Genomic DNA, 23,271 nt, shown 5'->3' on the forward strand with positions numbered 1-23,271 from the left:
CATACTGCTCGGTACAGGGTTAGCAGAAAAAATATATTTTAGCCACTTGAAAAAAAACCCCATCTAAATAATCAGTTTAAGGGTGAGCTATATTTACAATATTTTCACTGCTTTACCTTACCGTCAGGCAGCCTCTTTGGACTGGAAACCACTGTTATATAAGCCAAATATCTCAATCTGTAAAATTGTTTGTGTTTTTGTGTGACTTTGGTGTTTTAAAGGGTTAGTCCAGATTTGCCAAAGTCACACAATAACACCAACTAACATATCAAAGTAGAAGTAGACTAGCAGGTCCCACGTTACTGATTTTGCTAATGGAGTCTGGTTAAGCAAGAGATAGCAAAATCTGCCTTATATAACAGTGATTCCCAATTGGAAAAGGCTGTCTGATGGCAAGGTAAAGCAGTGAAAATACTCTAAATATAGTGTACACTTAAACTTTTTGAGATGGGCCTTTTTTAAAATGGCTTTTTCTGCTGACCCTGTCCACAGACGTACATTGCTTAACTTCTCTGCTGGTACTCCTTCTGCTAAAGCAAACTATGGGGGTGTTAAACACCATCTAATGTAGGTAATACACCGACTATCGATGCAGCTGCACTGCAAATAATTCAAAATATCCCTTTAAAGCTGGAGGAGGAAATAGGTCTTACAGCTAAAACACTTTTAAGGAAGTTTAAGCCAGTTCTCAGTACATTATTGTAAGTTGTGCTGCTGTGTGTGCATCGTGTGTAACCTCAACTTAGACAAATTAAAAAAAAAAAAAAAACGTAAAAAAACAAACAAAAAACAACAACAACTCTGTAGCTTTCTTTTCTTCAATGCATCAGGTTTTAGTGTGCATACTGTGACTGCACATGTAACAGAAGGTGGACAGGGGGGCCTGTGCTAAGTGAGGATGATGAGGGGGTTGGTGGGAATCAGGAGAAGAAGAAGGGGGGGGGGGGCAGGTATAAAGTTCAGTCAATGACGAGAGAAGGAGGAGGTGTGTGGAAGGGGTGGTGGCAAGGGCAGGGACTGGTCAGGGGCAAGGGAGGATGACGTCACAGGGAGGCGAGGTCAGGAGTCCTCGGTGCCCGAGTCGTCCTCATCATAGCAACAGTCCTCGTTGTCGTCCTCATCGTCATCCTCCAGCTCCTCATCGTCGTAGTAGTCATCGTATAAGAGGTTGGAGCCGTCGTCTGTGGGTGGGACTTGGGTGCGGACGCAGTACTCGTCCAGCGTCACAGGGACTTTGACGCCGTCCCGCTCTGCATCTGCTTTGGTGGCCAGCACCTGTTTCCTGAGGAGTTAAAGAGACAAAAAACAGTGAGATGAGCATGTGTACTCTGTGTACCTGCTACACCAACATGCTCCCATTTTAAGTGTGAAGAGTGCAGTTTATGTGCCGTTTTTCCTACCTGATGATCTCGATGTATTCTCTGTCCTTGCCTTTGCTGTCCCTCCACTTGCGGTACATGACGGATGCGTCCACGTTGGCTGGGGAGAAGGTGTTGGGCTCGTTCAGTAGAGAGATCACACTGAGCAGGATGGTCCTGAGAGAGATGTCAACCAAAGTGGAAAGAGAGATTAAAATACAAGAAAGCAATACAGGAGGACGACAGGGAGACAGACGAACGTGGGGGGTAGGGAAGGGAAGATAGAGGTAAGACGAGACAAGAGGCATTGAGAGTGCAGGACAAAGAAGTGTGCAGAGATGGAAAGAAAGACAGAAGGACACAAAGAGAGATAGAGAGGGGGAGGGGCAGACAAGCAGCCCGCTAAACCCCAGAACATCCATTTGTCTCTGCTGTCATCTGTTGAATTTAACTGTTAGCACCATGACACACTTATTAGACACACTAATAGACAATGGTGTTATATATTATTTATACTTAACTATGACTCAGGTGAATCAACTAGTTGAACTGAAAATGGTTTTCATACATGTGGTGTCCCTTTTCCTTAAGACAGAATGTGGGACTGAATTTTTGTTTTTGTTGTTGTGATCATGAGCTAATAACTGTGGAGACTTACAAGAGTTTGTGTCCATATGTAATGCATAAAAGTTAAGGAGAGCGTGAGAGAGGGAGATGGGAATGCAGCAGGGCGTGAATGAATTACTAAATCTGTGTCATGTAAATATATGAAAAAGGGGTATAAATTATATATTATGTTTTGGTTGTTTGCTGCACTTACAAGGTAGCAACTTGCTTGGCAGTTGAAAGAAACTGTCAGCTTCAAATTATGTCCATTAAAAGGAGAGCCAGTAGCAATTAGCTAACAATCACTAAAAATCTCTAATACAAGCATTGTTGCTCCTAGATGCTACCTAATCTCAGATAAACGGGGTGGGGAAACTTGGGATTAGACATTTTTTGGTATGACTGGCGGGTTTGTCCGTTCTAACAATCACATCAATGTTTTTTTTAAAAAACAGTCATGATCTGCAGGTTTGTCTTTTTCAAAAGCTTTGATTTCACTGTTGATGGCAATTCAAAGTAGCTGATGCTGACAGCTACACTGAGCAGAGAATGATAAGCCTGATAAACCCAAGAGGAAGGCAAGTTTCAAGTCTTTGGTTTGCCTGGAAGTAGCTTGTGGTGTGATAGTCAACTTGCAGAGTTGCCTGCAAGGTAGAAAAATGCATCAGTTTAAATCCAGATAGGCAGAAAGGAAAGCAATCTAAAAATGTTATGATGAGGTTTGGCAAATGCAAATTTAATTCCAGCCATTTCTAAGACAAAGGTACACGATGCATAAACACTTGCCTTAAGGTTGTATTGGATAATGAGGAAATGTAGACAGTGGAAATAAAATAGTTATGTGACTGACACTAAAGTGCTAAGCTACTGGAAATTAGCATCAACAAAGACTGATGCCTGCACAGACTCCAAACCACAAAATAACTTCAGCAGAAAACATTTTGATCCCAATCTGATCTTTGTCAGGTCAAGAGGCAGAAATGTGGACAGTGACAGAAAAGAAAAAAAAAAAAACATTTGACAATTTGATGAAAAGATAGATGAATGGATTGGGGGTAGAGGGGTGGGGGCTGTGTGACAGAAGACTTCAATAATTAAATTTCATGAGGCAGTAAGCTTGGGCAATAAAACAATATATGTATCACCAATGTACTCGTCCTCAATAGCTATAAGAAAATTGTTCAATATAATGTTCAGTTTCACTTAAATGCATTACATGTAAACCGCCATGGAAGCATGTATATGCCATGGGTCATAAACAGCCTATCATATTGATAATTGAGCATTCATTTAACAGACATGTTGTTTAGCTGCACCATCGACATGTGACACAACAACAGAAACAGTGTGGAGAGAGAAATAAATCAAGATGATGAAGAAATTATTAAAAAAGGACAAGTAAGCTCACCAGTATGTCATTTTTTAAGGTTATAACCTGTGAGCCTAGATATATAAAGCGGTTAATTTGAAAATAAGGTGGTTATATTAAATATTTTTCCTCTTGCCTTTATCAGAAAGCAGCTCATTAAAAATGATCAATAATCACTGACATCGAATGAAATGAAACATTTTATTGTCATACATCTTATTGTCCAGCCCTAAGATGTAGCTGTAAGACAAACAGTAACCCTCCTTATCATTTTCTGTCTATTGGTCTTTAAAAAATAACCTTGGATGGACTTGAGAACATGATGTTATGTACCTGACGTTCTGTGTGGGGTTCCACCTCTCTGAAGGCAACTCTCCGCTCTGTGGATCGTCCACTGGTGGGTGCAGGATGGAGATGCATACGTCTCCATTCTAGGGACAGAAGAGAACACATCAATAAGTTAGGACAATCATTTTAGTTATTAAGAGTTTTACTTGGAAACATCACAGGGACCAGTAGTACACAGGTGTATTAACAAAGTGGTCAGAGTTACCTCATAAATGTTGGGGTGCCACATTTTGGTGAGGAAGCGGAAGGCAGGAGGAGAGTACGGGTAGTCGACAGGGAACTTGATCCGAGCCTGCGGGTGAGAAGAGACGCATATTAGCAATGTGAGAGACAGGCAGGCGGTTTATTGACACTTCTGCCTTGCCAACAGACAAGTCGTGACTACTTCCCTCCAGCTCTTTACTGTTTGGTAGAACGGTTTCCACTGATTAGGCCTTGCCGTCTCAAATATACTAGGGAAGTCCTTCCTTTAGCCATAGTTAGGCCGCTGTACGTAATTGTAGTGCAGTAGTGGTGCTGTTTGCATATAGAAAACCTAACCACACATACTTTTGCTAAAAACTACTCTGCTGGTGGACACAGTCTCCCTGGAGAACTGAATCCACAATGCAAGTCTGTACAATACTGCAGGAGCAACATACACACATGGATAGCTACTGGGGAAAGACGTGGCGCATTCTGAATTTTTTTCCCCCTGATATTTGCAGCTCTGGTGTCAACAAGCAGCTGATGAATGAAAATCTTCACAATCACGCTGATCAGCTTCAGTAGTGATTGAAAGAAGCCTATAAATAGTAGCTGTGGAGTCATGGCAAACTCTACTGAGGTGGCTGAGCATGGAGGAGCTAATGACAGTGTAATGTAATATGATGTGGAGGGAGGGAGGGGTGGAGGCAGTGCATTCAGCTGCCGAGTGTGTGCAGCTTAGAGACACGCCGGTGGGTGAGGGGGTTGGTGCTATAAAGACATTGTGGGGGTCTGTCCTCTCCAGCTGTCACTGCAACCCAAGACAATCCACTACTCACACCCGTGTTCTGCTATTATATATCTGAAACCACCCCCCCCCAGCACACACACACACACAGACACACACACACATACACACTGCATAAATCCCACTATGTGTAGTAAAGGACCCCTCCTCTTGTTCTATAAGGCGTGCCATGGGAGGAGGGATAGGGAGGGGGACACCGGCTACACTGATTACACACACGCACGTCACTCACAGCATGAAACCTTCTGCTGATCACACACACACATAAACACACACACTTGCCCACATTTGCTGATTCGGCATGGTCAGCTGGTCCTCGCCACAGTGAACCGACGAGCGGGAGGCAGGGGGATCGGCTGCATGGGAGCAGGGAGGTGGTAGAGTGGTAGCAGGAGGAGGAGGATGGGGGGGATTTCACTTGGAATAAAGAAGGTTGTGCTCTATATAATACCATTGCACAACATTAAGCTTAACTTAGCCTGCTTCGCCTGCAATGTAGTATTTAACCCAGGCTGTATCACTAAAATGGTAAAAGTTTGACCTGTTAAGGATCACTGAATCTGCTGTTGTCTCCCATGTCCCATGAGTTGTCATTATACTGGAATTCCTAACGATACAATACCTTGAAAAATATCAACATTCAATACCATTTTTGATAGTGGTGAGAATCTTATCCCTTTTAAAAACATTTGTTTTTTTCTCTCTTTAGATGAAGCCTTAAAAACTAGATGAGTGCACTCAGTACAGTGCAGATCTCTGCAGATATTTGGATGCAACCTCTTTGCAATCACCAGAAGTTTGATTAGTAACTTATTTAATTACATATTTTTTCTCAGTATCTAACAGGTTACAAATACATTTAACATGTAATGTACTTACATGTAACTAGTTACATGTGAGCATTTATTTTCCAGCACCACTTGTGTGAAATTTGGTTATAATTAGCATATGAATTCTTGAATTATGGCCAAAAATGTGTTTTGTGAGGTCACAGTGACCACTGACCATCAAAATCTAAGCAGTTCATCCTTGAGTCCAAGTTGCTGCTTGCACCAAATTTGAAGAAATTCCCTCCAAGTGTTCCTTAGATGTTGTGTTTACGAGAGTGGGACGGAAGTGAGGTAAAAGTAAACTTTCACCACCAAAATTTAATCAGTTCATTCATGAGCGCAAGAGGACATTTGTTCAGAGTTTGAAAGAAAGTTCCTCAAGGACTTGTTGAGATATTGCATTCACAAGGACGGGATGAACCAAAAACATAATGCCTCTGATCATGACGAATGCCTTGTAGAGACACTAACTACATTATCTATTTAAATAATCTTAGAAATTAAAGGTATTAGTATCGTGTACTGAACACAACAGCATCTAAGTTATTTTACTTCTGACCACAGTAAAAGGAGGCAGTGCGGCAGTGTGTGTCAACTTGCTGTCAGAGAGAAGGGAGAGTGAGAAAGTGCAGCTGGTAGTTGTGTATCAATACTGTTCAAAATGAATATTGAAAGCATTTCAGATTTTATTTTAGTTTTGACATCACTAATTTCAGGGTCTTTAAAGTGTGTCAGTATGTTCTGAACTACAAGAGCAACATTTGCTTTATTTAGCGTCTTACGCGCTCCTGATCCTGCAACAAACACAACAAACCTGCTGTCGCCGTATAAAACCAGCGCAGAGAGGAAACACTGACACAGTCCTGAGAGAATGACGCTTGTAGGAAAAAAACAAAATCCCAGGGTCTGACTGACCCTGCCAAAAAGCTGGCGGCCCTTCAGAGTACAGGGTTCAAGCCAACATTGTACACATTACAGGCTGGCAACAGTGCAACACATAGCAGCCAGCCAGGAGGGGGTGGGGTGGGGGAGGGGAGAGGAGGGCCAGGCAGCAACAGTGAGGGCCTGGTTTGTCTTCCAAAACAATATAAGCATCAAGATCATATCTGTCCACTGGCTGAAACTGATGCCTCCATATCATGTCCAACTGACTGTCAAATGTCTGCTTTGGTTTACAATGTAATGCCTGTTTTCTGTTGACCCCAGTAAGACATTTCATCTGGAAAACAGCTACAGCATCTGCCAGTGAGGAAGCTTCAAATAAACCACTCCAGCTTTTATCAGCGCTCATTCAGAAATACTCTCAGAAAACATTCAGCTCAATTCAAAACAGGGTGAAACTGTGTAAAAAGGGGACTAGAGGCCATTCAGCTGAGCGTTAAGGCCATGCCAACACTTCCAGTAGGCAAAGTGGTTTGTGTTTGTTTGTCTTCAAGGTTTAATTTTCCAACACAGCAGTATGAGAATGAAAAGCTCTTCAGCAGCTTGACTTCTGGAAGCCCCACAAGTACTTAGTTCTCTGGCAAACATCACGAAACTCAAATTCCTTTGACAAAGAAATGTCTATCCATCCAGTTCCATCATCCTACTTTTTATGCTATCTTTGGGGGAAAAAAGACGGTCAGACATAGAAGAAAGCCCACGTTGTCAAACTCTGGACAGCAAACCTGTGCAACCTGACTCTTCTGTGATACAGAAGGAAATAGTACCAACTACTCCTTTAGAGTTCATTACATAGGGCCTTACATGTGAATAAAAATATCATCCCATATCTCATTTTGTTGCCTGTTGCTGGGAGATCTATGCATCAACACTTCCCATAAAGTAGCTTCATTCATCACTGTCCTGCAAGTCTGAATGTAACCCACAGATAAAGCAGTAAGGTGGGGGTATGCATTAAGGATAAGCATGAGCTTACCAGGCTTTAAAACAGTATTCCTTGTAACACAATGCCACAAACTGTACGCAAATACTTGACTGACTTCACTGACCAAGTGATGGCAGGTCACTCTGGCATTAGAAGGGAGGATGAAACTCTTGACCTGCCCACTCAGGTGACAACAGACCCTGGACTGAACGGGGAAGGGAGGGAGGAGAGGATGGATTAGAGCCAGACTAATATATCGGTCTGCCGATATTATCGGCTTGATGTTGGCCTAAGAACAGCTTCATCTGTTTATAGAGGTAGCAGCACATACATTCCTGAAGTAATTCTTACATATTATCACATTAACAAATGTGTAGTATAGCCATACTTTTCCACTCCAAGAACCCACGCTTGACTTGACCACAACAGACTGTATGGGTTGTAGCTGCTGTGGTAGATGGCCAATCACATTTTGCAGAATGATTGTGGCATTTGGCTGCCAGCAAAACCAAACAAACTAGTGATGCACAGATAGACTCCGAGTTTATCCGAGTCTGTATGTTTGCATAACTCACCCATCTGAACATATTATTTTCACCAATTTAGAGACCGGCACCTGCACCTCTATCCATTTCTGTCGGCTACATTACCTTTCAAATGACATGGAGCCACAAAATCTATCCGGGTGATTTCTTTATTGGGTGTTGTTTGGATGTGAGAGTGTTTTCTTTACCAATTTACTTTAGTGATTAGAAAAACTGCTTTAAGTTTGGTTTCCTTGTGTGCAGTAAACATCAATAAATATTTCTGGATATTTAAGCAGCAAAACTAAAAACTCAAGTTATAAATCTGACAGGACAGAGGAAACTGTCGAGATGACCCAGAATTAAATAATCAAAGAAATAAGCTTTCAATTTCAATAATCAAAGACAGAATCTGTGATTCTCCCAGTAATTTTTCTCTCTCCACCAACACTTACTTGCAGCACCCAGTGGCTCTGAATAAAAATCAACAACCCTTAAAAGATGACACAGCTTAGCTTACTGGCTGTTATACCACACTTGATACGAGGGCTGAACGATTAATTGCATTTGCGATAATATTGCGATATGATAAAACGCGATTTTCTAATCGCAATGTGTGCGATTACAATATGGCCATGTAAAAAAAAAAAAAAAATGCTGCGCAGTGTCAGGTGTTGTGCAGAACATGCCGTCCTACTGTTGCTACTTCATGGGGCAACACTACAGACCTCTTCCAGCACTTAAAAAACACCACAAAGCCATTTACGACAGTTGTATGGCTAAAATGCCGAGCACCAGTGTGCCACACACGCTAAACCCAAGACAGGTATCATTGCCCGACATGTTTGAAAGTGTCACTCCGTATGAGCGTAGTTCTTAATGGCACGGGGAAATCACTTGAGGAATAACCGAGTTCAATGCTAAAGATATGGTGCCTCTCAGTACGGTGACCAAGTCTGGGTTCACAGCATTGATAAATATGCTTGATAAACAGTACAATATACCCTCCCATACACACTTCAGTCAGACTGCCATACCAGAGATGTACAAAATGTGCAAAGAGCAAGTCGCCACTGAGCATTTAAAATTATATTTATTTTGCAGAATGTTTAAAAAGTGCATGCTATTACACAGTACCTTTTTTTCCTTTCAATGACTTTGTAAGTTAAATACATAGAGGCAAAGCCAAAGATCTGTTGCTCTTATGTTTCTGTAATGAACTCTTGCATGTTATTGTGACATCTTTCAATTCTAACAAAGACACCCAGCCTATGGGAAAGAACATTTTATACTAAATGTATCTAATATTGTGTTGGCCATGTTAAAATAATTCATGATGTTTTGTTGGGGAAAAAAAGAGGAAAAATAATTAGATTATTTTCCCAAATTGTTCAGCCCTACTTGATACCATGTAGACTATACAGAATTTGAAAATGTAAATGACAGCTGTCAGGACATAAAACCAATGATGGCTGATCTTAACAAATCAATGGCATCAGTACTAAAAAAATATTAAATTGCAAAATTTTGTCAAAATCTACAATCAAAAGTCAAATCGAATTGTGGATTTGAAGAATTATGACACCCCTCCTAAGTATTGGGTACCAGTACCCAGCCCTACTACTGGAAGGGAATCTGCTTCAAGTTCAGCATCTCAACCAAGACCTCCCCCATCACAAAGTGCTAGCCTCAGTATAGTTGCTGCAACATGCTACCGCTGACTTGCATGTCATGCCTCATAATTGGATTGAGCACAGAATTAACAGCATCCGCGGTCAAAAGGTGATTCACTCTGAACGGCTCATTTGAGCGGTGGACATGAAGTGCAGCTAATTTCCTGTCAGCATGCAAAAAAAAGACGCTTGAAAGATTTGTTACTGAGAATACAGAACACAAGGTCAATTTCCTCTTTCTATGAAAATCTTTCTTTTGGACTGGAGCTAAAAAGCTGCCTTGAGGAGAGAGCAGGAATGAGAATGAGCACGCCCACCACCCTGTGGAAAATGATGAAGTAAACCAGGTCAATGCAAAGACCCTGAACAGAACAAATCATTCTGTTCTCCCTGTGCACCTCTTTACCTTCTCTACAGACCTTATCTTCTCTCTCTCTCCCTCTCTCTCACACACACACACACACACACCCTACACTCACACTGAATGAGGAAAAAGGTCCTTGAGTGGAGCGAATTCCAGACCCTAACACACACATACAAGTTCCTGAGATTATCATGTTCATACCCAACAGGCCCCTGCCTCATTAACTGAGCTCAGGAGGAGGGCGTTGAGGAAAAGGATCAAAAGCTGAAGTTACAAACTGATTCTTAGGTGATCGCAGCAGTTTCAGAGGTATGATTACCACACGGATGGCCCATACAGGAAGAGAAGAAGCACACATGTCCAGGGCCTTCAGGGGACGGTTATAACTGTCTGCTGGGGCCTCACACTCATCTCTATTAACAGCAGGCTCTCCTTTCAAAAGGGGCACCACAGCAAGGAAGGGCTCTGCCTACTCTTGATCTGGCTCTTTCTGGTTCCCTCTTCTTTCCTCTCCCCTGCTCTCGTTTCTCTGTGACTCAGCCAGAGGGGGAAACATGACTCCGGTGGCTCAGCCGGGCCTCGGCCCAGCCAGGCCCTCTGCGGCCGGGTTGCCTTTACCCTCCCCTCTACTGCTACCGCCAGGCTAACATGGAGCTGGTACGAATTATGCAGCAAGCTCCTCGAGGAGGAAGGAAGGAAGGAAAAGAAGGAAGGAAGGAAGGCACAGACCAATTCAGCTGCTCAACAGAAAACCGCTTGACTGAGACATGAAAGATCTTCTGTTTCACAGTGTATTTTGAGTTGCAGAGACCCCATTCACATTGTAATTATAAGCAATACAAAAATGATAATTAAAGCTGCCAGGTGCTGACACGGCAGCACTTCAAACATCCATTCTCACAGATCCCAGGCTCTCCCACAGCAGTGCAGTTCTGTCACTACACACACACACACACACACACACACACAGCATACTTTCTGCTGTACATCAACGTGACAAACCTGTCTGTGAAACACAACCAGATGACCTCATAGCTGTGTGTAAAGAGCATGGTACCTTCTTCTGCTGTTCTGGTGTGTGACACCAAAGGGAGCAAGAAGAGGTCAAATCTACAAAATGTGAACTGACAGTGTCAACTGTCAGAAAATAAAAGCAATGTCATATTTTTCATGTGGAGTTTATGGACCTGCACATGTCTTTATGGCTGTCCTTGTTATTTTATTAAACCCAATCAGAGCACAAATGCACAGTAAAAGTGGTGGGTTTTATGATTAATGTCACCTCACCATCTTAGAGCTGCAGTGATTAGTCGATTAATCAATTAGTCAACCAAAAACAAAATATTTTTTATCTATTTTGATAACTGATTAATTGTTTCAGCCAAATTTTAGAAAAACTAAATAAAAAGAACACACCACCACATGCACTGTTTATTTTTTTTATGCGATCAGAACAGTGAGGATAAATAACAACACAGCTATGTAGCCATTGGCGGTTTAAACACAACACAAAATGAACCACTGCCATGAACCTTTGCACAATATCATGAGAAAGTGTTTTTGAGAATCAATACGGTATCACAAAACATACTGACGCAATGCATTGTTATTTTTTTACATGTCTAATTATCATAGCAATACAATATAGACAAAACATTTCAATGAGAAATTGAAAAAGCCTAATTATCCAATTTGTTCCAGTGAAAATAGAATTTTTGTGTATTTTTGCCAGGTGTAGATACAAAACTAATATGTGACTAAAATCAGAGTTTCATATAGCCGATTGTTCTTATTTGCTGAGTCAGGGTTCCATGGAAAGAACAGTAATTACTTCTGGCTCATTGTGCAGGAAGTTCATTGGAACACAGATCAAAATAACAGTTATGGATTTACGGCATTATATGCAGAAAAATGCTGTGATTCACAACATTTTAAATACTCTCCCATCTTAATATTTTAACACAAGTAGCTCCTCAGCAAATAATAAATGTTTGAGGAGACTCAAACATCTAAAAACAAACAAACAATCATTGTACTAAGGGACTGTGCTTTGCATACACACATTTTTTTAACAGATGAAATACTGAATACTGGCAAAAAAGTTGTTATTGAGAGGAACTGTTTTATTTCATAAAAACAGTGAAGTCTCACTTCTTAATTTTTGTAAGACTTCCTCGGGTTCAAAATTAGAGCAGAGACAACAGAGATGTTAAAGAGAAAGAACTGAGAGAGAGAAATGAATGACTAATCCATTAGTTGTCAACTATTAAATTAATCACCTATTATTTTGATCATCAATGAATCTTTTTGACTCATTTTTGAAGAAAAAAAGGTCAAAATTCTCTCATTTGAGCTTCTCAAGTGTGAATATTTTCAGGTTTCTTATTTCTATTTTCCAGTTGTGGACAAAGACATGTGAGGACGTCATCTTGGGCTCTGGGAAATAGTGATCAACAAGGTCCACCATTTTCTGCCATTTTATGGACAAAAGAAATATTTGATATCAATATATAATGATCATGAATAGAAACTTGGCTGTCCATTAATGTCAAGCATGTATTTGCATGAAAATGATCTAAAGACAACCCCAGTCCAAAGTCTCAGATTAACATTGTATATGACTAAATAACGTAGTTTAAAACTCATAATTACTACATTGTGTGGACATTCAAACTGAATGTGTGCAATAACAACACACACAGAGTCACTGTCCAGGCTCTACTCTGAGGGTATAAAACGCAGAGCTTCACACATGTCCCAGGACCACCACTGGCTATGGGACTGACTGCCCCCCCGTCAGTGATCATCAGACACTCAGAGCTTGGAGCGATGCTTCACATGACAGAACAGAAGGCATAAACACAAAGGACTTCAAGCTTGGAAATGTCTCTGAACCAATGATTGAATGTCAGCATCAGGGCCAATTGTGAGACCTACAGGTCAATGCTCCATTTATAATGATGAGGCACTGTGTTTACTTGTGTATCATGGATTCAGGACAGATATCCAGTGTTGTTTGACATTTCAATGTGTCTCAGGCCACTGTGCGCCTGCAGTCATAATGTATTCATCATGGTGTGACTCTCTGACAGCAACACCCGTGTGAAATAAATACCTGACTCAGCCAGGTTTCATGTGACGTCATTACCTGCCCTGTTTCAGAGGAACAGACAGCTGCAGCGTGTCATAACCGCTTGTTTGTTTTGGTATCCTGGTCAGAACAGGGAGTTTTTTTTTTTCCCTTCTTTTTTTTTCTGTTAGAATATGGCAAACAGGTTGGATGGAAACCCAGCACTGAACAATGAGTCACAACCATGCAGTGGATTTCACAGCCAGGCTGTGCATTCCTGGCCCGACAAAGGAATCCTGTACACAGCACCCACACAGACACACTGAGCACCGTCTACGGTAGCCTGGCCGGGGCCCTCTGCTTGTGTTCACAGGCTTGAAAAAGACCAGAGGCAAAATGATCAAGCTTCTCGGGAATGGGACTCACCAAAACAGGGTACAGATGAAGCGATTACAAACAGAGAGCAGTTAGTATATGCAGCACCTGAACACATAAGGCTTCACTGATACATTACAGTTTAACTGTAATATGCAAACAACTATGGCTAATATGTAGCATTATGAGTCATGACAAAAAGCCTGTGTACAATCTGAATATGTTGTTTGTTAGTTCACTACTCTAAGACAAATTTAAATCTTCTTTCAGGCCACTGACCTATACTATTCTTGTGTTTTTCTCTGACAGACAGGACTATTATTCCACCTCAGCAAAAGCTCATTATTTTTGTTTAATGTTGAATAAAATAACTATCTGGGGCAAGTTTGAAGCAGCCCTAACAGGGGTGTATTTACTCAACAGTACGGTAAAGTGAGTGAGCAACAATCCTGTCACTGTTTCACAATATGTGAAGTTGAGTTTCACACACACCTTTAGGTTTAAGACAAATCAACAGTACGTTCTCTGATGTGGCAATATTATAATCTATATTTGCAGCCTAAATGTGTTGCTTAGAGTGGGCCTTAAAGGGAAAGCTGCCCCCAAAATCAAAAGTACGTATATTTCCTCTAGCCAGAGGTGCTGTTTATCCATCTAGCTTGTTTTGGTGTGAGTTGCAGAGATTTGGAGATATTAGCCATGGAGATCTTCTCTTGAATATAACGCAAAGAGGTGGAACTTGACTTGTTTTGCTCAAAGAAAATACATTTTAAAAAACCCTAAAGCAGTGTCTCTTTCCAGAAATCATGACCTGGTTACTCAAGATAATCCACAGCCCTTGTTGTTTCCATTAGCGTGCAGTTTGATATTAAGACTGGGCAATATATCAATATTATACTGATATGGTGATGTGAGACTAGACTTAGTTATGGATATTATTATACCATGATATGGCATACATGCTGTCTTTTCCTGGTTGCAGAGTAGCCTAAAAATATTGAGATATTATTTATAAACCATACCACTCAGCCATATTTCATGTGGGAACCATTTGTTGTCTACAGTATAAAGAGAAGGCAAAACTCTGCAACTCACAGCAAAACAATCAAGGTGGATAAAAGCCAGAGGGAAAACATGTATTTTTTGATTTTGGTGTGAACTCCTCCTTTAATGGGAGTCTAAAAATCAGATACTGCAACTCAAACTTTCAGGATAAGACGGTATTAACCATAAGTCAAGTCATCTAGGCTCACAGCCATGTCGCCATGAAAATAAACGTAGCGCTGACATTCTCGCCACCCCAAAAAGATCTTACGATTAAACTGTAAGTGCTGGAACAGATTTGTTTTAGGTTCAATTTAGTAGAGAAACATGAAACAAACAGTGACTGTCCAGCTCACTAGTGATGAAGTCCAAATTATTGTTTGGCAGGCACATCTGGCATGATTGTGAATATAAAAAGATGACGAGTTAATAAAGGATTTTTATATTCACAATCAGTGTGCCTCTGGTTTTTCAAGACTGCCAATCACTAGCAAGCTGGACAGTATTCATTTGTTTCATGCTTATCTAGTTGCTGGTCCAATCATTAAGAAGCATATGATTTCTCATTTTTATATCAACAATATTACATTTCTGACCAAGTACAGGACTCTCTTTTTTTTCTTCATTAGTAGGTAATGATTTAGTGGAGCATATGGCTCTGCCTGGACCCTCTTTGTCAATAACTCAAATACTCAAAAACAGGAACAGCACATCTGTGAAACCAACGCATCTTCACTCTCAAGGGAGGAAGTATGCTGGAAAACAAATTAAAGTTCAAACAAATTAGGTTAGACAAGTTATGATTGGGACATTTCAAAAGCACCACGTACTGAGGACTGGTTCCTCTGCGTTCATTTAAATACAGAAACAAATGGCCTGTTCAAACTGGAGCTGCTCGTTCCTAAAGACAAAGGAAACGATTTAATCACGTAAATGATGAATTTACTGTTAAAGCTTGAGGCGGTTATGCTAACAACCTTTTGTTTCACACAAAAGTAACCATGTCAAACGTGATCGTGTGCTGACTGCCACTATATAGGGAACTCACTGAAGGTATATTTTAGGGGAAAAAAAAAAAAAAAAAGTTTTGATGTGTACAAGCTAGACAGTAACATTTAATAATCCTGATTGAGTGGAGTTGGTTAAAGTTGAACAAAGAAGGAGAGACTTGTGTTTTATCACAATAGCGTTGACAACAGCAGCCTGTTAGCTAAGTGAACGGTATTAACTGAAACCCGCTGTTGTTTAACTTGAAGGCTAATACTCACGTTAGGAGTAAATTACATAAATGTAAGCTAAATCTAGCAGCTACAGAACAATAGATCGACTGCTAGCTAACATTAGCTACTCACCTTAAAATAACCACCCTCGTAGTGAGTATTTGGGGGTCCGAATATCGCTACTTCCCAGTTGTACATGTCCGACTCGTCCACCAAAGTTATTTTGAACCCTTCGACCGGCTCATCTTGGAGACTTTTCATCTCCAGCATTAGTGCTTTTTGGGAACTGGCTACATGATGTCCATGCTGAGCCATATTCCACAACGATTTGATATAAATATATCAGCGACCCACCACAGCTGTGACTGCGAAGACGGACAAAGCTAGCTCGGTAACAAACAATAGCGATCAGTGGGAGAAGGAGCGCGTTAACGTTAGTTTCCGTTGGTGCGGTTCCCAAGCACGAGCTGAAAAATCGCGACTGGGCTTTATTTGGTCGGAACTGGTGCGGCTTCCTCTGTTGTTGTGAACAATCCCGGGGAGCCCCAGGTATTAACGATCATCTAAACCTACTGTTGGCAAGTCAGAGACGTTTTCTGCGCGATTTCCGGTTACGGTTTTCAAAATAAACCCCTATTTAGACAGTTGAACGTACGTTTTCTCTTCACTGTGTATTCGTGTCTGTTGATGTTCCACAAAATACAGTTCCTCGTTTGTCAATTTTGTTTCAAAAGTATTTACTTTTCTGTTGGTTGTCAGGCCATTTTGGAGACCAAATATGTGCAGCCAGTTTTGAAATGGAGGCCACAAAAGCGCCTTCTTGGTCACTTACGATATCTAAAACAAAAAAGTAGCCTCTAGAGTTTCCCAGTGTCCAAGACAGTGCGCTTCCAGCAGTCAGGACAAGATAAATTGCCTCATAAAGTGCCATTATAGAGGACAAAACATCAAGTGCCCTCGAGAGTACACTTCCAGAAAACAAAACGCGATAAAGTGCCCTCTAGATTGCCTTGCCAGAAGACAGAATGAGATAAAGTGCCCTGTGATGATTTTTGAATGCTTTTTCTTTTTGATTTATGCTGCTTGTAATTATTGTTATATATGTTTAAGAATTATTTTGCTTACATGCATTAGAAGATGCTGAATAACTTATAGTTTGATAACAACAACAAAAAACTCCGTGTTAAGGCTATGTGTTAGCTCTGGTTAACTGAAATTTTCCTAGCCAAAGATACCTAAATTAGCAGCACTTGTAAATTAACCGGTTGTCAAAACATAATGATGGTTCGGTAATTTTTGACAAACCAAAATACAATTGATGCTTTGAGTTAGGATTTTATTTTGAAAGTTCCCACAGGAAGTTTATCTCGGCTATTGAAAATGACAGCGATGCTAACGAAAGCTAGCGTGTCTCCTCCTTTGGGTGTGTTGTTGCTAACAAACAGAAATGGGCATCGACAGACCTAAATTTTCATGTTAAGATACTCATTTCACATAAAACAGAACAACTAAAACCTTTAGCTTTGTCAGCTGAACTTTACTCAACTCAGCTGCTCTCTGTCACTCAGTGAAGAGGTCACGATTACTTCTACTGTCAAGCAAGGTTTTCTGGGAATTGAAGTTCTAGCAATACATTTTGCTCAAACATTCACTCTTAAACAGCCTCTCTGTCTAAAAAATACAAGTAAAACTAAAATAACACCACACACACATTATTCGGCTGTCTCCTCATACACATAAAAGATATTAAACATTTTGGCATATGTGGGTGTTTATTGGTTCACTGTAACACAAAAAAAGACTACAGCAGCTTCTTACAGCCTTTATTTTTTTTAATTTGGGTGGACTTTCTTTAAAGGGAATGTAGATAATTTATGTTGTCCCCTTTAAAACATTTTACATTTTACAGCTTGATAATTGAATATGGAGAAATAAAAAGACAGGACCTTCAGAACTCAGAGTCATATGAGAGTATATCGTATTTCAATGTCACAAGCCAAACTCGGCAAAAAAAGAAAAAAAAAAAAACCTCACTACAACTGAACCAATAAAGAATTAAGACAGAGTGGGTTGCCTCTCAGTACACTGCTTCATGTAGCCTGTTCTACTGTTTGGAGCACCATGCCCTCGGTGTCTTGACACCAAATAGAACCCCCTTCCTTCCCCTGTGTTTAATAATTTAAAACATTCAACGATATCACTTTTTTTTTAATCGTCTGAACTCAGAATAGATAAAAACACAATACCATCAAAAATAGAGAAGTAAACTTCATAATAAAAAAAAACTGTAAAGAAAAAAAGGACAAAATGGAATGACAAGTTTTTTGTTTGTGTAAGCATGTCAATGGAACAGAAAATAAAGGGAAATAAAAAGTGTACATTCCTAATCATGCAATATACAAATTTTAATCAAATATGCACAGGAAAAATGATCAGAATTAGGACAATGTGTGATTATGGGGGTTGTTTTTTTCAGTTTCACTTATATCAGTCATTTTCAGGAACAGGGAATACATACATACTTATTTTCTATTGACATTCCTGAAATACAGCTGATCGCTTCTGTATTCAGACTCTACTACTGGACAGAAGATCTCATGGAATGACCGACCTGATCTTCAGGTCATAGACATCATCATAATTGTTTATCTACAATAGCAGACAGATGTGACGAGGGCCTTACCAGTAAATATGATCAGAGACACTACCGAGTCAGTTTTTATCTTGCTACTACTAGATTAAGTCGTGCTGGACTGGGTAGTGACCTCAGACATGAATGACACAAACTAAAACATCAAGAAGTACCTCTGTGAGAGTTCTGAGAGGAGGCCATTTCTTTCTTTTTTTTTTTAAGAAACGGTCGTTCATGTTCATCATTATGACATGTCAATGAACACAAAAAGTGGCAAGGCAGTTTCTGAAGGTAAAAGGAACATCAGGGTTTTATCTGGGTACACGCCAGCTGGGTGTCAGCCAGCCCGGGCTGCAGCAGCTGCTGTGATGCAAACGTCCAAGTGGCGCAGGCGTAAAGGTTTCACATGATTTCACATGAGGACAGACAAAAGTGCGTTCTGCTGTTGACAGAGTGGATGCTTCCTTAACAGTGGGAGCCACGTCGCCTAATACTGATTGAAAGGGAACCTAAAACCACACAACAGTCTCTGCTTACAGAGAGAACAACTTCAGCAACCTGATATGCAGCTCGTTTTTAAAAATAAAGACAGGTTGTAACTTTGTCGTTCCTTAGCCAGTTGTAGTTTGACTTTTTCTAAGAAAGGGAAGAAAGGGAGCGAGACGTTTATGTAACATGGGCAGCTATCTTACAGGGATAATTCAAATTATTTAAAATGGGGCTGTATAGGTAACTTATTACCTTCAGTAGATGCTGGTTGACACACCCTCAGTTTGGAGAAGCACAGAGGAGTACCAGTACATAACTTAAGCAATGTACTGCTGTGACCAGCATCAGGCATTTTAACAACTAAAATGTCCACCTAAAAATATATATATAGAGAGATTTAACTATTAAGAATATTTTCACTGCTTTTCCTAACCATCAGTCAGCTTTTTCTGATGGAAAACCACAGTTACATTAGCAAAATAACACTCTGATCTCCCTCATCCAGACTCCATTTGTGAAATTGGTCATTTTACTTCACAGAACACAGTCTAACACTGCTGCGATCTTTTTTGTGTTATTTTGACATTGGTGTTTAAAAAAGGATAGTTCAGATTCACCAAAGTCACACAATGACACAAAGAAACTAAACAAGTGAGGCAGCGGTAGACCTACAACTCCCATGTTTTGCAAGGTAAAATGACTGATTTTGCCAATGAAGTCTGGTTGAGCAAGATCTGGCTAATATAATGGCAGCTTCCCATCACAAAAAGCTGCGTCACAGCAAGGTAAAGCAGTGAAAATATTCTAAATATAAAATACACTAAGCTAATAGTTTTTTTAGCTGGCCCTTTTTAAGTGGCTATAATATGTTTTGCTGCTGACCCTGTTTACAGTAGCTTAGCTTCAGTGGTGGTACTCCTCTCTGCTTCTACGACAGGCATCTTCTGTAACTAATAATAAACTGACTATCAATAAGTACCTCATACAACCCCCCTTCAAATAATCCCAACTATCCTTTTAATGCAATATTACTAACAACCCTCAGCAACATAGCGGTTTCATAGAAATAACAGTATCCTTCTGTGTATTACAATAATAAAACATCTTCGATACAACTAACCAGACCACCTGTGAGTTGAAGAGGACACGGATGACTGACAGCAAACTGTCCTGTTTACACTTCAATAATTTTTAATCTCTCCCGTCTTCAAGTTCCTGTTTGATTCATGAAAGGAACGATAGTACAGTCGATCAGGGAGGGAATATACTGGGGAGGGAGGTGGGGCTCTATGAGACTCATGATGCGCAGGAGTAGGTCAGACTGCACGGCTAAGGCACAGAGCAAAGCCACTGATCTACAAATCACCCGCAGTGCCACACAAGGATTCTGTTGAACTAACACTAGCAGATCTGCTCTGAGCCTCGCCAAAAGGCAAGTAGGGCAGCGGCTCTGAAAGAAGTTTAAAACCCACGCCTCATATGTAGCTTTGGTTTCATCTCTGCACTGTTTTCCCTGTCGGTGTCTGGTATTCTCCAGGCACCAGATCAGTGGTGGGTGAGCAGGTTAGAGTCCCCCATTTTTCCAGCTAGGACCAGTCTGAGAAAGAGTCAATTGCATGTTTTTTTCTCGAGGCCTTAATAGACAAGCAGAGCAGCACGCACACTGATGTTTAGTGAGCAGAAAGAAAGGGGGCGAGACAAAGGCGCAGACAGGCTTCAGACAAAAAAAAAGAGACAAAACAACAAACAAAAACAAACAAAAGACAAAAAAAAGACCTTCAACACGGTAAAAACACAATTCAACCATCAACAGCAAAAGTCCAGTTGTCAACATTACATTACATGACTGTCACAGACTGAATTGCCGACAGAGTGGAGGGCGGAGAGGTACACAGGACAGAGCAGAGGAGCTCAGTACAGAGTCAGAGTCGGGGAGGAAGAGGGCGAGCTGTGGGGCTTCAAAAACCAGGAGGTAAAAATGAGAATGCATTTCAGAGAAGAGACGGTGCATGTACACAGTGAGTCTGTAAAACAACATCAAGTGTCGGGGAGTGACCACAGAGCTCAGAGTGCAGAGGAACAACAGAGTGAAGAAGAAGAAGGTAAAGGGGAAAGAAATCTTGCGAATCTGAGGACTAATAAATAGGGCGATACTGGAAGTGCCAGCCGCAGTGTTTCGTAACGTGATTATGTTGTGTTTCAGCAAGGGAGGGGGGGCGGCATGGAGGGGTCGGGGGGGCACCCTGGGGCTGTCGGACACAATCAGCACTGAGAGAAGGTCTGCTTGATCTCGTCCAACACATTCCCAAGCAGCGTCGGCTCGTCACATTTAGCGTCAATGGACACTGTCTGACCAGACTGGGAGGAGAGGAGAGGACAGAGAGAGAAAATCAAGGTCACAATCTAAAATGTCTTCTTAAAATAAAATAAAATAAAATAAATAAATAAATAGGTAACACTTTATTTGAGTGTGCATAAGACTGTCATTATCATGTCATAACAACTGTCATGAACATGAAGGAGTGTTACACATTGTATGACTGCTGCCATTAAATGTCATTTGGACATTGCTTGAGATGTCTGTTATGACAACTTGACATGATCAAACTTAAAGAAACAGTTTAACTTATGTTTTACATCAAGTTAAATTGTCATATGTGGTTGGTTTAGACACTGGCAATCATGAGACCATCATAAGTATGTCATGAATATTTTCCTTTACCTTACCTTTGCCTTTTATTACACTGTGAAATGCTTTTGTAACAAAGTCACAAATAATTTCCTGGACTTGGACAATTTAAGTGGTACCTCTTGGACTTGTCATAAACATTTCATTAATTGTCTTAAGCCACTAGCTAACTGTTGTCTGACTGTTGTCATCAGCTAACTCTTTAAACTAAATTACTGTACTCTGTTTTCAAACTAGCCTTGTAACATTAAATGACATCTTTATGAAAGTATAATGTAATGTAAATGGTTTCTTTAAGTTTGGCTTGCATATAGCTCCACACCTTGCCTTCATTTAGTATTCAAGGATTTATGAATATGCAAACAGCCCCTGCCCTCTCCACACCCCCACACCCCCTCTACACCTGAGTAGCTGCACCTGTCTTCTACTCTGTTTTGCTAGTTAATCACGGTAGCCATCTACATCTGGTTTCTTCTGTGAGCTGGCTATCGCTGCTAATGATATGCATAAATCCATCCCCTTGATTAACGAGATTGGTTCTTTGGTTCCTTAGGTCTATGACCCACCCTGACTGAATCTGTTATTTTGAGACTGCCCTTGCTCACTGTGATTTCAAAGCATGAAATGCTCAGATTTTGGTGTTTACCGCTTATCTCACCCCCGATACACATTGTAACACATGAAAAACACCACATGGACATGTTAGCAAGGTTAAAAACATAGTTATCACTGGAGGGGGTCTTTAAATAAAATGTTATCAAATAATAATTACTGATTAAGAATATCTCAATCACAGAGGTTAAAGGAGGAGCTTCACTGGTTCACTCACAGTTTTGACCAGCAGACAGACATGGTGACCCTGGATAGACCTGCTGTACATGGAGGCACAGGAGTCGATCCTCTCCACAACTGATCCAATGAGACAAAAAGAAAACAAGAGTCAGCGACACGCAGAGCAACTGCATCACATGATAATTATTCTGGTTATTCTTAGCCTGTCTTGTAAACGACATGGTTTACCACATGGGTGGGGCCTACAAGATCAAGACAATCACATGCTGCAAGTTAACTTTACCATCGTAGAGACATACCAAACTGACTTTCAATTGTTTTCCTGTGATGGTTATAACTTCCTGACAAACACTGCATTGTTATATTCTGTATGTGGCAAACCTACCCATCTGCTACCTTGATGTTTTAGGACAAAATCTGTCATTTGAAACAAATAGTAAAACAGCATGTTGTCTGTATATGTACCAGAGAAATGGTGGTGGAAGCAGATCCTGGCCAGTAGGTGGTGAAAGGGCATGTTGACTCCCTCCAGTCTGACAGAGCTGCCTTTCAGGTCGCCCGACTCCAGCAGCTTCGCAAACGCATCACTGCCCAAACAAAACAGCAGGTCAGTTTTCAATTACTCCTCAGCGAAAACACAACAAAGAAACTAATAGCCAAATGTTTATTGTTTATTGAATTTATTGCAGTTCTAACTGGCACAATGTTCTCAGCACATTCTTTGGCCCAAGGGAAAAAAAATGTTTATAAACAATAAAAATTTACCATTATTATGTTGGTTGTACAGGGTTTCTGTAGATTCCAACAAGTTAAATGTAAGACTTTTTCAGATCATTATGAAAACAATTTAAAACCTATTTCATGATCACACTGGCAAAAAAAAAAAAAAAAAAAAAAAAATCAAAGTCCCAGAATACATTTAACTGAACATGACTACACAGAGGTGTGTGTATCCAAGAATAATAGTGGTAGTGGCCATTGCTTCCATGTTGGTTTGGTTTTGCTGCATGACCAATTACAATTTTTT

The 23,271-nt window shown here is 40.5% G+C and overlaps 2 protein-coding genes across 6 annotated transcripts in view; both read right to left on the reverse strand.

Annotated features, from left to right (window-relative positions):
* Positions 1–176: 176 nt before the first annotated feature.
* Positions 177–16,226, reverse strand: cdc34a (cell division cycle 34 homolog (S. cerevisiae) a). Its single transcript, XM_084723092.1, has 5 exons — positions 15,775–16,226; positions 3,887–3,973; positions 3,667–3,764; positions 1,401–1,535; positions 177–1,282 (listed from the first exon to the last, which is right to left on the reverse strand). The coding sequence occupies exons 1-5, from the start codon at positions 15,955–15,957 to the stop codon at positions 1,060–1,062; spliced, it is 726 nt and encodes a 241-aa protein (XP_084579218.1). The 5' UTR covers positions 15,958–16,226; the 3' UTR covers positions 177–1,059.
* A 4,145-nt stretch (positions 16,227–20,371) lies between these two features.
* The window catches only part of ap3d1 (adaptor related protein complex 3 subunit delta 1), a 34,350-nt gene continuing 31,450 nt past the window's right edge, over positions 20,372–23,271 (reverse strand). For all 5 annotated transcript variants that reach the window (XM_084723095.1, XM_084723096.1, XM_084723094.1 and 2 more), the window contains 3 exons: positions 22,710–22,831; positions 22,282–22,361; positions 20,372–21,121 (listed from right to left, as the gene is read on the reverse strand). In XM_084723095.1, coding sequence (XP_084579221.1) covers positions 21,026–21,121; positions 22,282–22,361; positions 22,710–22,831 — 298 coding nt within the window. In that variant the 3' untranslated portion in view covers positions 20,372–21,025. The remainder of the gene's footprint in view (positions 21,122–22,281; positions 22,362–22,709; positions 22,832–23,271) is intronic.

Source organism: Lutjanus erythropterus, chromosome 7 (assembly GCF_056507025.1).
Source record: "Lutjanus erythropterus isolate fLutEry1 chromosome 7, fLutEry1.hap2, whole genome shotgun sequence".
NCBI lineage: Eukaryota > Metazoa > Chordata > Actinopteri > Lutjaniformes > Lutjanidae > Lutjanus > Lutjanus erythropterus.